At 55.7% G+C, this 15,252-nt stretch overlaps 1 protein-coding gene across 2 annotated transcripts in view; it reads right to left on the minus strand.

Annotated features, from left to right (window-relative positions):
• LOC102483255 (sodium/potassium-transporting ATPase subunit alpha-2) overlaps positions 1–14,201 on the minus strand; it is a 97,943-nt gene extending 83,742 nt beyond the window's left edge. The window contains exons 1-11 of one of the 2 annotated variants that reach the window (XM_006168836.2): positions 14,078–14,201; positions 8,265–8,369; positions 8,008–8,067; positions 5,887–6,090; positions 5,301–5,414; positions 4,922–5,056; positions 4,196–4,313; positions 2,085–2,353; positions 1,060–1,258; positions 838–947; positions 528–662 (exon numbers count right to left, since the gene is read on the minus strand). In XM_006168836.2, coding sequence (XP_006168898.1) covers positions 528–662; positions 838–947; positions 1,060–1,258; positions 2,085–2,353; positions 4,196–4,313; positions 4,922–5,056; positions 5,301–5,414; positions 5,887–6,090; positions 8,008–8,067; positions 8,265–8,369; positions 14,078–14,089 — 1,461 coding nt within the window. In that variant the 5' untranslated portion in view covers positions 14,090–14,201. The remainder of the gene's footprint in view (positions 1–527; positions 663–837; positions 948–1,059; positions 1,259–2,084; positions 2,354–4,195; positions 4,314–4,921; positions 5,057–5,300; positions 5,415–5,886; positions 6,091–8,007; positions 8,068–8,264; positions 8,370–14,077) is intronic. The other variant, XM_006168837.2, reaches the window with a different exon arrangement.
• Between the last annotated feature and the right edge of the window lie 1,051 nt (positions 14,202–15,252).

The raw sequence follows: 15,252 nt of genomic DNA on the forward strand, positions 1-15,252 counted from the left end.
GGGGAGCTTTGAGAAGAGTCGAGGGCGTGAAGGTTACAGAATGGAGTGAGGGTCTGGGGGTTAGGGAGTCGTTGCAATCAGATGTGTGGTCATACAGTTGTCCTGGGGGTGAGGTGGGGGAGGGGCATGATCCTAGATCCCCCTGTCATATATTGATGGTTCCCCCTTGCCTTTGTCACTCCCACATACCCGTTTTTAAAAAAGTTTCTTTATTTCTCCCATGAGTGAGACACAGGCCAGCTTTGAGAAAAAGAGATAGAAAGTAAGAGAGAGAGAAAGCACGAGCAGCCCAGCAGAGTCCTGACACCGAGAGCTACCCCAGCCTTCAGACAGTCCAGGATCGTGGGCGTGTATGTTTCTGGCCTACTCAGGGAGGTCTCCAGCCTTGAACCAGGAACCTTCCCATATGGTGCAGCCTCAGAGGGTGTCATATTTTATCACTGCCCCACCATCTGACCCACCCCCCGCCTGCCTCACCCATTTTTAATCTCTCTATATATACTGTTGCCTCAGCAACCCAAACAGACCTGGTACTTGTTGGTAGAGTTGAAAGGAATCTCTGCCACCTTGGGGTTCCTGTCCCTCATCTTCCTCACTGAGCCGCAGGACAGTTCGATGCACTTGAGCAGGGCTGATTCGGAGGCATCCCCGGCTGTGTCCCGCTGTGGGAAGACAAGGGAATTCAGTGTCACAACCAGAGAGGAAGGTAAAGGACCAGGGGAGGAGGGCTCTGAAGTCCCCAAGGCAGCCGCGGAGTGTAAGAGAGGAAGCTGGGCATCAACGAGGGGGTGTTGGAGACACCCCCAAAACACTCCTGCCATGGGCACTGACCCCCACCTTAGACACAGAGATGTTCTCCTGCCCAGCCTTGAAGACGGCACGGTTGCAGAGGCCAGCGATCCGAGACAGGGCTGTCCACGTGGGGGATCGTTTGTCAAAAGTGGCTCCTGGGAGGAATTGAGGGAGAAGAGATTAGAGCCCTTACTCACCCTGCCAGCCCCGACACACCTGTGTCCTTGGCATCCTCCAATCCCTTTCACTCTCTGGAGTACCACTCACCAGACTGGTCTTCGGTGGTGTCAGCCTCATGGATCTGGTTGTCAAACCACATGTGGGCAACGGTCATGCGGTTCTGGGTGAGGGTGCCTGTCTTGTCCGAGCAGATGGTGGACGTGGAGCCCAGCGTCTCCACCGCCTCCAGGTTCTTCACCAGGCAGTTCTTCCGCGCCATGCGCTTGGCGGTTAGGGTCAGGCACACCTGGTAGAGAGAGAGGAGAAGGACAAAGGTTCGGCTTGGAGGCTGAATTGCCCATGACCTTACCCTGGAGCATGGGTTTATCCTTCCTCCCGATCCTGCTCCACAAAATGAATGGGTGGGGCCCAGCTGTAAATAGTGAATGCCTTCAATTCCAGATGCATTGAATTGAGGCCATGGGTGCATATTAAAGGGAAATGCACAGCAGGGGATTGAAGATGTTTGGCGAGAGCTCTAGAGACAGGGCAGGGGTGCGAGAGGGGCCCTGAAAGCTATGGGAGGAGACCAGCTCACGTTGGGGTGTCAGGAGAAGAGCAGAAAGCAGAGGCCTGAGAATCAGTGTGGGAGGAGGAGGAGCTGCCCCAGGGGACAGAGGAGGAGGGAACAGTGACAGTGACACATCACAGGGGGAGATGGAGAGAGTCCTAGGAGGAGGGTTAGCCGTGTCCATTTCAGCTGCAGAGTTAGAATGAGAGCTGAGAAAAGGTCACTGGATTTGCTCGTTAGTCACTGGTGACCTTTGAGGGAGCCTTTTACAGTTGGCCAGGAGGAGCCCCAGACTGCAGGGGAAAGAGGAGCCCATGGGTGAGAACAGGTGGTATGAAGCTCCAGGAGAGAAACCGAGTGCCAGGGTGTAGCCCAGCCTGGGATTAGCCAGTCAGACTTGGAGCCACGTATTAAATGATCTCCGAGCACGCCATCTGATATGGGATTTGAAGGGACAGAGGGGGGGAATGCGGAGAAGCAGTAAGAAACTGTGTCTGCCATTTGACAGAAAGCGTCGTGCATGGGACCCTCCCCTGGTGGCCCCACAACCCGACCCACTCACAGTGACAGTGGCCAGAAGCCCCTCAGGCACGTTGGCCACAATGATGCCGATGAGAAAGATGACGGCTTCCAGCCAGCTGTAGCCCAGGATGAGGGAGAGCACGAAGAAGGAGACCCCCAGGAACACAGCCACCCCGGTGATCAGCTGGATGAAATGCTCGATCTCCATGGCTATGGGCGTCCGCCCCACCTCCAGGCCTGAGGCCAGAGTGGCGATGCGGCCCATCACCGTCCGGTCACCCGTGGCAATCACGATGCCCCTGGCAGTGCCTGCAACACAGGAGGGAACACCCGGCTAGGTGCCTCGGGGCTGCCAGGACTGGGCGAGGAGAACCATCCCAGAGAACGCCAGCCCGAGACTCATCCTGGAGGAGACTCATCCTGGAGCCCGCGTTCAGGTGATTGTACTTCACTGGGCTCCTCCTCCCCGCATAGGCCGCCAGTCTCAGACTCAATGCGACGGCAAATTATTTTCTCTTATGCTTGTCCCGGGAAGAAACCTTACAAATAATCTCAAAGTTCAAACTGAGGAGATTCAATACATAAAATAAAAATTGCCTGTGGTACTTTAGCCAAATCAGTTTCATACTTGCTATCATCCAAAAGTGAACACAAAGCGAAGCAGTCACTATGGATGTTCTGTGTGGTCGTAAGATTCCCTCCCCTCTCAATGTCAGGCATAAATCTCTACAGAAGAAACGGGGCTGTTACTAACCCTGGTTGGACAGGACAGAGTTCCTTGGGGAAGGACGTGTGGTTTAGTGGGTAGAACATGCTTACTGGAGCCGGCTGAATCTGGGTTTGGAGCTGTTTGAATGTCTACCTATGGATTGTTTTGATAAGTAAATGACATAGTGCTGGGGCCAGTAGATGGCATGGTGGTTAAGGTGCTAGACTCCCATGTAGCTGAGCGTGGATCGAGTCCTGGATCTGGCAGCTTGCTTTCTCTGTCTCTCTCTGGTCAATATACCTGCCCTATAGTAAATTTACAAAATAAATAAATAAAAATATGCATAAAATTGAATAGATAATTCTAAAAAAATGAGATAGTATCATACTACACCTAGATGAGTGCCTGGCACATGGTAGGTACCCGACAAATTCCCTTCTTCTTCTTAAAGGTGATTGCAGTGTCGGCAATGAGGATGATTTATTAGTCTTTTCTGAATAGATCGACTGTGGGAAACGTAGAGTCGATTTTAGAATATTTGTACATTAAACATTTAGGAAATTTAACGTGTGGTGATTTTTATTGTAATGTCGACTTGCTGAAGGACAAAAAAAAAGGGAGAGAGCAGAGGAACACCATACTGAGGACGAGTGGTGGGCAGGGAAAGGCATGGCCCTGGGACATAGGCCCCCCTGGGTCCGCTCTCAGAGGCCAGCAGTCTACCCCGGCCTCTTTCTCCCGCCTTCTCTTACCCTCTGCACCTCCGCTGACTCAGCCCACCAGCCTGACCAGGGAGGTTTCGGCTGTGCTTGGCCTCCTGCCTATAAGTAATGGCGGGTTGGGGAATTCTTTGGACCTCTGTCAACTCTCAAACCCAGAATGGGGCTGGGGCAAGTTGGGGAGCCTGGGCGTGGTGGCAACTTTCTTTTAGAGTAGTACAGGCTAAAGGCAGCTGGAGGAGGGTGTCCACCTGTCCTGAAAGCTTTCCCCAACCTCCCCCAGCCTGAAACTTTGGCCAAAGCAAAGGATGGAGAAGGAAGCAATTGGTCGGGAAGTCTGAGCCATGGAGAGCATCAGTCAAGCCCAAAGATTCCTGGGGCTCGGGTTGCGTGTGCGTGTGTGTGTGTGTGTGTGTGTGTGTGTGTGTGCTCAGGTGTGGGAGGTCTTGACCCAATATCTCAAGGCTTTGGAATCCACTCAGTCTTGGGGTGAACAGAACAGAGATCTTCCTGTGTGGGTAACTTTTCATGGAGTCATGCTGCTCTCAGCCAGTCCCTGCTCTCCGGAGGGCGCCATTTCTGTAATAGTCTTGGTTCGCTGATCCCTCCGTTCCCTGATTCCTTGGTTCCCTGATTCCTCGGTTCCCTCCTCCGGAGAGCAGCATTTTTGCCAAGTCCTGGTTGGGCTAGGATGGGGAGTCCCCCAGCAGGCTAGCATCTTACCTTCAACACAGTTGGTAGAGAAGAAACAGATATTGCGGGTCTCCAGAGGGTTCTCGTGGGTGAACTCGGGGGAGCGGGTTTGGGGCTCTGACTCGCCTGTCAGAGACGAGTTATCCACCTGAGGAGGAAAGGGTGTGCAGTCATTGACTGGCAGGGACGCTGGTGTGCACGCAGCTGCCCATCTTCATGACATGAGGGACAGAATTACACTTGCCCTCATCACATATGCATGGCATTACTCAGCAATTGCCCCTGCTCCGGTTTGGAATCCTGGCTCCTCCTGGCCTCATATGTGACTTCCGGCTACTTTTTAACCACCAGAGTCTCAGTTTATTTATCTAAAACGGGGAATGCAGACAGTCTCTACACTGCAGAACTACCGCATTGCCCTAACACCGTCCGGTGTGCAGTGCTGTAGTCCCACACAGTGACACCGTCCTCTGAGTTACATTAGATAGATACACATGTGACCATAGATGAAGCATGGCACTCCGTGTGAGACTGCCATGAAAGGGATACAAGAGAATACCCAGAGCACACACAACACACAGATACAAGGAGGCAAGGCACAAACCCGTACTCGGAGGAGGTTCAGCTGGAGGTGTGGGGCAGGTGTTGGCATTTGGACCTGCATTTCTCCACATTTAAACCTGTAATTGGACCCCTCTTGGATCTATACTGCCTGACTCTCAGACCCAACCACCTGCTCAGGTGTGACCTCCTCACCTTACAGCCATGAGAAGAGATGATCCGGAGGTCAGCAGGGACGCGGTCTCCACCCTTCACCTCCACCAGGTCGCCCACCACCACCTCCTCTGCATTGATCTGCATCTTCTCTCCCTCTCGGATCACGAGGGCTTGCTGCAAGAGGTCAAGGGCATCTCAAGACTACTTGTTTATTTCTTCCCTTCTCTCTGGTCTCCCACCTCTTCTCTGACCTCGCCAAGGGGGAGGAGAACCCCCTGTGCCCTAAATGACCAAGCTAGATCCCGGCGTGGGAGCCCATCTCCACCTCAGAAACTGGGGTCTGAGACATGGGCTTGAGAGGGATGAGCTGGACTCTGCCAGGAACCTGACCAGCCTCGAGCCCAGCCCCGCCGGCTACCTGAGGCACCATGTTCTTGAAGGAATCCATGATCTTGGAGCTCTTGGCCTCCTGGTAGTAGGAGAAGCAGCCCGTGACGATGACCACAGCTGCCAGCACCACGCCCAGGTAGAGCTGGTGAGGAGAAAAGGTTGGAGGAATCTGCCCTCGTCCCATCCTACAGGGGCAGCTTCCACTTGGGATAAGTACTTTATGCCACAAGAGCCCAGACCTTTGTCTGACCAGGAGCGAGGATGGTGAGGGCAGGCCCTTCTCCCTAACATCCCCGTCTATCTCCCAGTCCCATTCTCCTAAGGCTGGAAGGGGCCAGGAAGGACTTAGGGCATTCCCAGGGCTAGGACTTCTCCAGGTGCTGAAGGCCCAGACAAGCCCCCAAAGTGGAAGAGCAGGGAGGGGCTGTCTCATCCATTAACGAGTGTTTGAGTGCTGGCATGTGTTGGAGGGATGCTTTACAGACAGGCACAGAGCCTGGAGTGCAGGAGGGACTGCAAACTGTGCTGTGAGGGTCACTTCTCCTCACTGAATTGGAGGTTCGGGTGGGAGGACAGAGCCACCAGCTGGGCCAGGGTAAGGTGGGTCAGCTCACGTTGTCATTGGATGGTTCATCCTCCATGGCCGCCTGGATGCCATAGGCCAGGAAGCAGAGGATAGCCCCAATCCACAGCAAGATGGAGAAACCTCCGAACAGCTGACGACAGAACTTGACCCACTCCGGGGTTGTGGGGGGCGGAGTGAGGGCGTTGGGCCCATCCCGAGCCAGAATGTCTTGAGCTCGCTGGTTGGTGAGGCCCTGAAGAGTCAAGAGCAGTGTGAGAACAGAGTCGGGCTGGAGTCAGGTCAACCTTACCACATCCTGCCCTGCACCCTCCTCAGCAGGGCAGTAATATCTGGTTAGAAGAGTGGGGACCATCAGGAGAGACCAGGCAAAGGAGGAGGCATCTGCAACAGGATTTAGGGGCTCAGAGGCTGAGGAGGAGTCTCACTGTGCTTCCACTGCTGGTTATTATTGGACCAAGACCCCTTTTGGTTAGGGCCATGGCATCTCCCTTGGAGGCAGCTCTCTGGAAAGACACCTAACTTTCCCTTCTTACAGACCCTTTTACTAAGGACTCAAGAAGAGTCCTACACTGTGGACCATCAGTGTCAGGCATTGTTTTTTAGTTTTTATGGTTTTTGTTTGTTTGTTTTGCTGTAAGGCACATGCACTCACCAGAGAGAGAGAAAGAGACAGAGACAGTGAGGGGGAAGTAAACCCCCACCCCCCAGGGGAGGGCCATGCCACAATCCCTTCTCCTCCATTCCCCTCGTGGGATCTTGGGCACACACACACATGTAATGTGCATGATTTTCAAGCCACCAGGTCCAGGACTCAAACCGCTGTCAGCCATGTGGGAATCAGCAACATAACCACTATACCATCTACTGGCTTCAATGTCAGGTATTTTAGCAATCACTTGTCTCTTTCCACAGAGAGCCTGGCTGCTCCCCAGTCCTACCCTGCAGGTTCAGATGCCCCTTTCTGGATCCCCACGCTTGATTCCAGAGCTGCACACACCATATTGCACTGGGATTCTGTGTTTGTTCTTTCTGTTCCTAGACCTTGAGCTCCTTGAAAGCAAGGATCACCTCTTATTTATCTTTATAACATTCCTTCCTTTGTTTAATAAATGTGTACGGAGCACCTGCTACATGCCAGACACTGTTGTTGTCCGTGGGGACCCAGAGATGGACAAGATCAACAAGTCCCTGCCTTCTGGAGCTTCTGGTCTAGAGAGATGGCACTGAATAAACAAACCCACATTCATGCCAGAGAGAGAAAAGCGCTGTGAAGAAAACAGGAGAAAGAAACTGGGACATAGAGTTTTAGAAAGAGTAGTCAGGGAAGGCTCGCAGGAGGAGGTTTTCACCCACTAAATTTTTTGGGTTAGGTTTTGGCACATGCACTTGCCAGAGAGAGACAGAGAGTGGAAAAGTGAGAAATCACCCCCCAGGGGGGATGGCCACACGACAAACCCTTTTCTTCCATTCTCCTCTGGGGATTTCAGGCACACACGCGCGCACACACACACACACACAGACACACACACACACACACACACTGATACACAGGTACTTAGCGTAAATTTTAAACTGCTGGGTCTGGGGCTTGAAATATGGTCAGTCGTGTGGGGTCCAATGCCTTAACCATTATACCACCTGCTGGCCCCTCACTCACTAAATTTTTTAATTAATTTTTTGTTGTGGTTTTAAATAGTGGGCTCAGCCATCTGACTGTGCCACTTACTGTCCCCCCACCCTTACTCTCGTACCGTGCTACCAGGTCTGCGGGACCGTGGCAGTGGATGGTCGTAAGCACTAGAGAAAAGCAGGTGTTTATCACAGTGCCATACTCACAGCAGGCCCAGCCAGTCACCATGAGAACAGGAGTGGGTCACCTTGCCATGTCACGTGTAGCTTGAGGTAGAGGAAGAAGCCTGCCTGGCAGCCCCCTGGGGCCTGTTTCCAGGACATACAGGGGACGAGCTTCGGACAGGGGACCCTGATTCTTGTTCTAGCTCTGCCGCCAGCGAGCCACGTGACCTTGGGCAAGGCGCTGGTGCCCGGGTCTCAGCATCCTCATCAGTAAACAGGGCTCCTCCCACCTGATGCTGCAGGAACTCCGTGCCTCTTGAGCGCCCCCGCCCACCCCCCGCCGCCCTGTGCTCACCTTGGACAGGTCCACTTGGTACTTGCGGCCCAGCTCATCCAAGGACAGCTTGTGGTCGTCCTGGGGAAGGGAAATCTGCTCACTCTGGGGGAGGAGACTCGTGCGTCTAGAAGGAGTTGGGGGCGCTGGGAGCACAGGGGTGAGGCGAGGGGTGGGGCAGGGCAGGGCACAGGGCTCTGCATGCTCTCGGCTGCCAGGGCAGCTCTCCCTGCAGGGGGTCCCTCCTCCACCCCCGCTGGGTGGGCTGTGGGCCTCACCATGGCCACCTCCTTCTTCAGCTCATCCAGCTCCTTCTCCTTCTGTTTCTTCTTGCCACCCCCATTCTCCGCAGTGGTGGCAGCAGGGGAGTACTCACGGCCGGCCTGCGGGAGGAAGGGACAGCCCCGAGAGTCAGGGAGGACAGAGGCCGGGGCCTCTACTCCACCAGGACGCCAAGGTATGAGGGGGTGGATCCAAAGGCAGCGACTCCTGAGGGAGGGGAGCAGGGCTGCAGGGTGCAGGGGACCTGAGGCCCTCAGTTTGTAGACCATTGTCAGAGCCTTGGGGCTCCACAGTTCAACTCAGGGAGGCTGAGGGGGAATGGTGGCTCAGGACTGGAATTCAGGACTTGGGCAGTTGCTAAATATAAAACAAAACGCAGACATTTTGAAAACCACCATCCCACACTATTTAGGAGAATTCTGGAAGAGAGTGGACAGGGCTGGAGGGGGTATAGGAATGCCTTTGCCCAACACCATGGTTCTTCTCCTTGGAGGTGAGTAGAGTCAGCTGGGAATTGGGAGAGTAAGAGCATTTGGGAAAGCAGGAGTGGGTCAGGAACAGGTCTGGTGGAGAACCGTGTCCAGGGATGCAGTGTGGAAATGGAATGAGCTGGGTAGATGGGCTCAGGGGAGTCCATAGCTGGTGGGCCACAGTGTGTCCAGGAGCAGGGGACACAGGGTGTAGGGGGGCTCTCCGTCCTTCTGGCAGGCCTACTGCTACCTGACAGAGGATGAGTCACAGCCCCGTGGCCCGAGGTGCAATGGGTCAGGAGGACGCTAGGCCCTATTTGTAGGGAAGTGAAAGGCATTGTATCTGAGCGTAAATCTAAAACTGAAATCTGTGTAACTTCGGTCCAGGCCTTTCTGGGTGGTCTGGCGAAACCAGATGGATGTTTGCATTGTAGCCTCAGGAAGCCCCTGTTTCTTCCTCCTCTCCAGGGCCTGAGGTCTCACCTCTGCCAGGCTTCCAGGGTCTCACGGGGAACTTCTGGAGGAAAGGAGAGGGCTTTCTCTTCCCAAGGGAAGGGCACCTTGAGGTAATAAGGTGGGACTGGGTTGGGGGAGGCCTGGGGTGGCCATGACGAGGGTGCAAGACACGTGCCTCATACTTCCTCCCAGGCCCTCACCTCCCACCCTCTCAGGCCACGTGCTGGTCACAGACTGCTTCTCCACTGGGCCTGAAAGGCTGTGCTGGCTTTCAGAAATGGGCCTTTCTAGTCTATGGTATATTTTTTCCCTCGTAAAAAGTGAATACCTGGGTAAAATTAACAGCCCAGGTGTTAGCTTTTTTTTTTTTTTTTCCAGTTTGCAATAGGGCACATGCACTCACTGGAGAAAGAGAGAGAGATAGAAAGAGAGAAAGTGAGAGAGCACCCACAGGGGGATGGTCGCAATGCAGTCTCCATTCTCCCCTAGGATTCTAGACACATACTCGTGTATGTCTGGGTGCTTTTTAAGCTCCCGGGTTCAGGACGTGAACTGCATAGTCGGCCTTGCAGAGATACAGCTGCCTTAACCACCATACCACTGCCTGGCCCTCTTCTTCTTCTTTTTAAATAGACTTAACTTTTTGGAAGCAATGTTTTGGTTCACAGAAAAATTGAGTGGAAGGTAGAGAAAGTTCTCATCTCGTGTCTGCCACCACACGGCGACAGTTGTCCCCACTGACTACACCCGCCCCGGAGCAGGACATCTGTCGCAGTCAGTCACATGCTTTCATCGCCCAGTGACCGTGGTCTGCTGGCACTCACTCTTGGTGTGCGTTCTGCAGGTTTGGACAGGCGCTCAATGACCTGCACCCACCACTGTGGTGTCCGACAGAGGTCTCGGCGCCCCGCCTTCTCTGTGCTCTGGGACAATCCTCCCCCCATCCCTTTCCCCCATCAGGAGCCACCCCAGGAACGTGGTGGCTGCTTTGATGGTAAGAAGTCAGATCTAACCCCTTGAGAGGAAGAAGCCTGATCTGTGGACCCAGGAACCAGGGTGGGGTGGCAGATGCAGTGCATGTAGACGCGGCAGTTCCGAGTTTCTAATGACTACAAGGATCCGAGCTCCTGGAAGCTGCTTCTCAGAAGCCCACTTCTCAGAAAAGGCGACCGGGAAATGGTGCATCCGTCCCCATCTGCAAACTCTATGCGTCCAGTGTATTTTTGGCTTCCCGAAGGCTGACTATCTTGGGGAGCTAGAAGCAGCCCAGCAGAAAGAAAGGGGCAGGGCTTGTGAGGAGTTCTACCTCCCCCTTTTCTAGTGAGCTGCTCCTTAGGAGGGCTCCTCTAATCCAATGTATCCAGGTGTTCCGGGCTCCCTAAGTCTGTCCTTGGTGGGTTGGGGCTGGAAAAAGGCGGAAGAGCAGAGGCGAACAATGAGGCTGAGCACACTTCAGTGCGACCCCAGGAGCTCTGGGGATCCGCGCAGGGCTGGGGTCTGCATGGAGGAGGGGAGCTGGGGCTGGGCGGCAGAGCAGGGACCAGAGGACAGTCTGTACATTCAGATGTAAAATTCAGTTTGTGAAAATTAGAATCAAGTGCACGCTTTTTAAAAACTTGCTGGCCCGTGCACTTCAGGCCTCGGTGTGTGGCTGAGCTCAGCAGCTCCGAGCAGCGCCTCCTCACTCCGAGCTCCCAGCCTGTCCTCCCGCACGCTCAGAGCTTGGGACACACTGCCCCTTCCCCCTCCTCCTATCCTGGCAAGGATCACAAAGTTCTCATCTCGTGTCTGCCACCACACGGCGACAGTTGTCCCCACTGACTACACCCGCCCCGGAGCAGGACATCTGTCGCAGTCAGTCACATGCTTTCATCGCCCAGTGACCGTGGTCTGCTGGCACTCACTCTTGGTGTGCGTTCTGCAGGTTTGGACAGGCGCTCAATGACCTGCACCCACCACTGTGGTGTCCGACAGAGGTCTCGGCGCCCCGCCTTCTCTGTGCTCTGGGACAATCCTCCCCCCATCCCTTTCCCCCATCAGGAGCCACCCCAGGAACGTGGTGGCTGCTTTGATGGTAAGAAGTCAGATCTAACCCCTTGAGAGGAAGAAGCCTGATCTGTGGACCCAGGAACCAGGGTGGGGTGGCAGATGCAGTGCATGTAGACGCGGCAGTTCCGAGTTTCTAATGACTACAAGGATCCGAGCTCCTGGAAGCTGCTTCTCAGAAGCCCACTTCTCAGAAAAGGCGACCGGGAAATGGTGCATCCGTCCCCATCTGCAAACTCTATGCGTCCAGTGTATTTTTGGCTTCCCGAAGGCTGACTATCTTGGGGAGCTAGAAGCAGCCCAGCAGAAAGAAAGGGGCAGGGCTTGTGAGGAGTTCTACCTCCCCCTTTTCTAGTGAGCTGCTCCTTAGGAGGGCTCCTCTAATCCAATGTATCCAGGTGTTCCGGGCTCCCTAAGTCTGTCCTTGGTGGGTTGGGGCTGGAAAAAGGCGGAAGAGCAGAGGCGAACAATGAGGCTGAGCACACTTCAGTGCGACCCCAGGAGCTCTGGGGATCCGCGCAGGGCTGGGGTCTGCATGGAGGAGGGGAGCTGGGGCTGGGCGGCAGAGCAGGGACCAGAGGACAGTCTGTACATTCAGATGTAAAATTCAGTTTGTGAAAATTAGAATCAAGTGCACGCTTTTTAAAAACTTGCTGGCCCGTGCACTTCAGGCCTCGGTGTGTGGCTGAGCTCAGCAGCTCCGAGCAGCGCCTCCTCACTCCGAGCTCCCAGCCTGTCCTCCCGCACGCTCAGAGCTTGGGACACACTGCCCCTTCCCCCTCCTCCTATCCTGGCAAGGATCACAGGCTCTGCAGCCAGGAGCCTGCGGATTCGGGGCCAGTGGCTGCCTGGGCAAGAAAGAAAGAGAGGAAGCAAGGAACACCCCCCCTTCACTCTGCCCCTCTCTCTTCCCCAGCCACAAGTCCCCCTCTCTGGGTCTTGAATGCTGAGGGAGAACAGAGAGTTCTTTTTGAGAAAGCCAGAGGCTGGGACAGAGTGGGGGCAGCTGGAAATCAGCCAGACACTCCCCCCCTCGCCAGCTTCTCTGTGGCAGCTGGAGCCTGCTGGGCTCCCTCCCACCAGGGTCGGCCCACCGCCCACCCCCCAACTCCCACGATGCCCTTCATGGCCACAGGGGGACAGGAGACAGTGAGGCCTTGCTCTGGAGCAGAGATGCAGGGAAGAGGGGCGAGAGGGAAGTGAACCCCAGGAGGGGATGTGGTAGCAGTGCGTTTCCTCTCCTGGGGTGTCCTGGTAGGTTGAACTCCAAGCTCCAGGCCTTAAGCACCCAGCTTCACCCAGCCTCTGAGCCCAAACGTGGATCTGCTCTTCAGCTTGCTATTCTGCACTCCCAGCAACTAGGGGGTAGAATTGAGGAGACTCAGGGGGTGCCAGAGGAGGGCAGACTGGAGAAGTCAAGGTCAAATCACTTCCAGAGCTGGGTCCCTTCAGCTGGGTGCCTTGCTCCAAGACGGGTAGCGTGGAGGCTGCCTTCCTTCCTCCCCCCTGCACTTGAGTGTGGAGCGGAGGGCCCGCCTGACCCAGTCAGCCCTGGCCTCTCTGCAAAGGCCCTGCACGCAAGGATTCCCTCTCTATGGCGGAGCCAGAGACATCAAGGTGGCAACTTTCCCGTGGTTGTGACCTTTGCCTCCACGAAACCCACACCTCAGATAGCACCCCACAGACCCCGCATCCCCCCGTGGCGATGTAACGCCTGTAGGCATGGAGCCCGGTGCATTCACATGTGTGTCCTCTGAGACATACTTGCAGGTGCTCATCTATGGACGTCTGCAGCACCTCCAGCCTACGGCGAGCACGTGGCCGTGGACACACTCACACGTACACACATACACTCGGGTCCTATTTATAGCTCTCGCACCAGGAACCCCGGCGTCCAGGCTCAGAGCTTTCCCAGCTGCTCAGCTCAGTGCACTGGCACGTCCCGGCCTGACTCTGGGCCCAGATCCTCTCCACCGTACCCCGCTGCTGCTCACCCTGCCCTTTCCCCCTGGTGCCCCTTTGGCCAGCATTCCACCCAAGGAAAGCGGCCAGGCTCGGCGTGGAGAGGGATTGGGTCACTTTTCTCCATATGTGAATTTCACTTCCAAGAATTCGAAGCCTGTCCCCACCCACCCTCACTTGGTCGTTAATCTTTCCCTTGGCGTGGCCCTGGCTGCAGGATGCCATGGGCAGCGTGGACTGAAGGGAGGGGGCAGGTCTCACTAGCCTCTGGGAAAGTCCTCAAAGCCCACTGCCCCAGCCCGTGGACAATGCAGCTGGGGACATCCGGAGGGGTGCTGCGTGGGGGTGGGGGCACATCCTCCTCCTGTCCACACCCCTCCCAGCTGTCCCTGGCACTCAGGGGCCCTGGGGCTGGTTCTGGAACCTCCTGGTGCTCCGCTGCCCCTCACAAACTTCAGTGCGGGGGCGGGGGGAGCTTCTCTCCGGCTGAGACCCTCAGAGGAATAGATATTTTTCCGGGGGTAGCAAAGGCGAGGAACAGCAACTGCCAGAGTCCCGTCAGCGTCAGCGGAGAGAGAGGAGATGTGGTGAGAGAGGGGGCTGCTCTGGGGAAGGGTGGCGGGAGACAGGAGGACCCATGTGCTAGGCTGCGGGAGGGGCGGGGCAGGTGGAGCAGAGAGCAATAGAGCAAGTGCCCGGGACCTGCAGGCACCTCGGCAGTTTGGAGCCCGCCAGCCCCAAGTTCAAACTGTCCCACCCAGACAGCTTTGGCTCCCTCTCCCTCCACATCCCATTCCCACCTCATCCTCTCCCTGTAGCCCTGGCCCTGGCCCTGGCCCTCCAGAGAGCCACCCCTGCTCTTTGGGGATACTTACCCCACGGCCCATCTTGGGGCAGTGACTGAGGAACCTAGGCTGGAGAGACCACCAGGAGGACCCCCAAGCCCACACGGCCTGTCTGGGACAGCGGAGACCCTGGCAGACAGACAGAGACAGCCGAAGCAACAGGGTAGCTTTAAATAGGTCCCTCTCCCCCTCTCCCCCCGCCTTTCCCTCCTCGGAAAGAAACGTTTGTTGAAACAGGATCCCCGAGGACTCCTCCCCTCCCGCCCCTTCAGCAACTGGCCCGTTGATGGTCTGTTTGTCCTGAAGCATGCCCTCCTCAGCCCCCCTCAACTCCGGGCCTGGCCAGTGGCAGCCACTGTCGCACGAACCACGCGGCCTGCCCAGGGCCAGCCACTGTCGCAGAAACCAGGAGAGGGGACTGGGACGGGAGGGCAGGAAGGTGCCCCTCAGGAGCAGTGGGCTCAGTCTTGGGGTACCAGAGACCATGTGTCCAACCCTTGCTCTTGATTTCTAGGTGGGGAAACTGAGGCCCAGAGGGGCTGACCAAGTTGAGCCAGGACAGCACCACAACTCAGATCTCATGAGGCTTCATCTCCCAGAGGCAGAAGCAGGTTGTCCTCCCTGCAGTGGAGGTTTCCGGAATGCTGCAGCACCGAAGAAGTTAGCATTTGAACCAAGACTGGCCCTTGTATATATATATTTAAGTTTATTTCTCCTGAGAAAGAGAAGCAGAGAGAGACCCTCAATAGAGTCTTCACACCAAGATCTGCCCCTAGCCTCGCCAGCCTGGGTTATAGGCGCATATACACCCACTTGGCACATACAGAGGGCCAGGGTGTGAACTCCGAACCTTTCACGTGGGCCCAGCACCGCAAAGCCTTGCATCACTGCTGCACCGGCATGGCTGGCCTGGTCCTTGCCTTTGAGGCTCCTTAGAGGGGGCGCTGGTGGGAGCCCAACATGGCTCGAGAAACACCCATGAATTTTGGAGATGGAAGGGAGAGGGTTCCCCCAAGCCTACCTAGATGTTACCTCTTCAAAGTTTAGAAAAGAATCAAGACTCCTGGGACCAGGAGGCAGCTAGGGGAACAAGAGGTCAAGGATAGAGGGGACCTGAGGAGACCAGGCAGGTAGCCCTTGTCCCAGCCAAGTGGCTTTGATGGCATCTCTGGGTTTTGTTCATCCTTTGTTTACAGTGTGGCCAG

This window comes from Tupaia chinensis, unplaced genomic scaffold, assembly GCF_000334495.1.
Source record: "Tupaia chinensis unplaced genomic scaffold, TupChi_1.0 Scaffold146187_1, whole genome shotgun sequence".
Taxonomy (NCBI): Eukaryota; Metazoa; Chordata; class Mammalia; order Scandentia; family Tupaiidae; genus Tupaia; species Tupaia belangeri.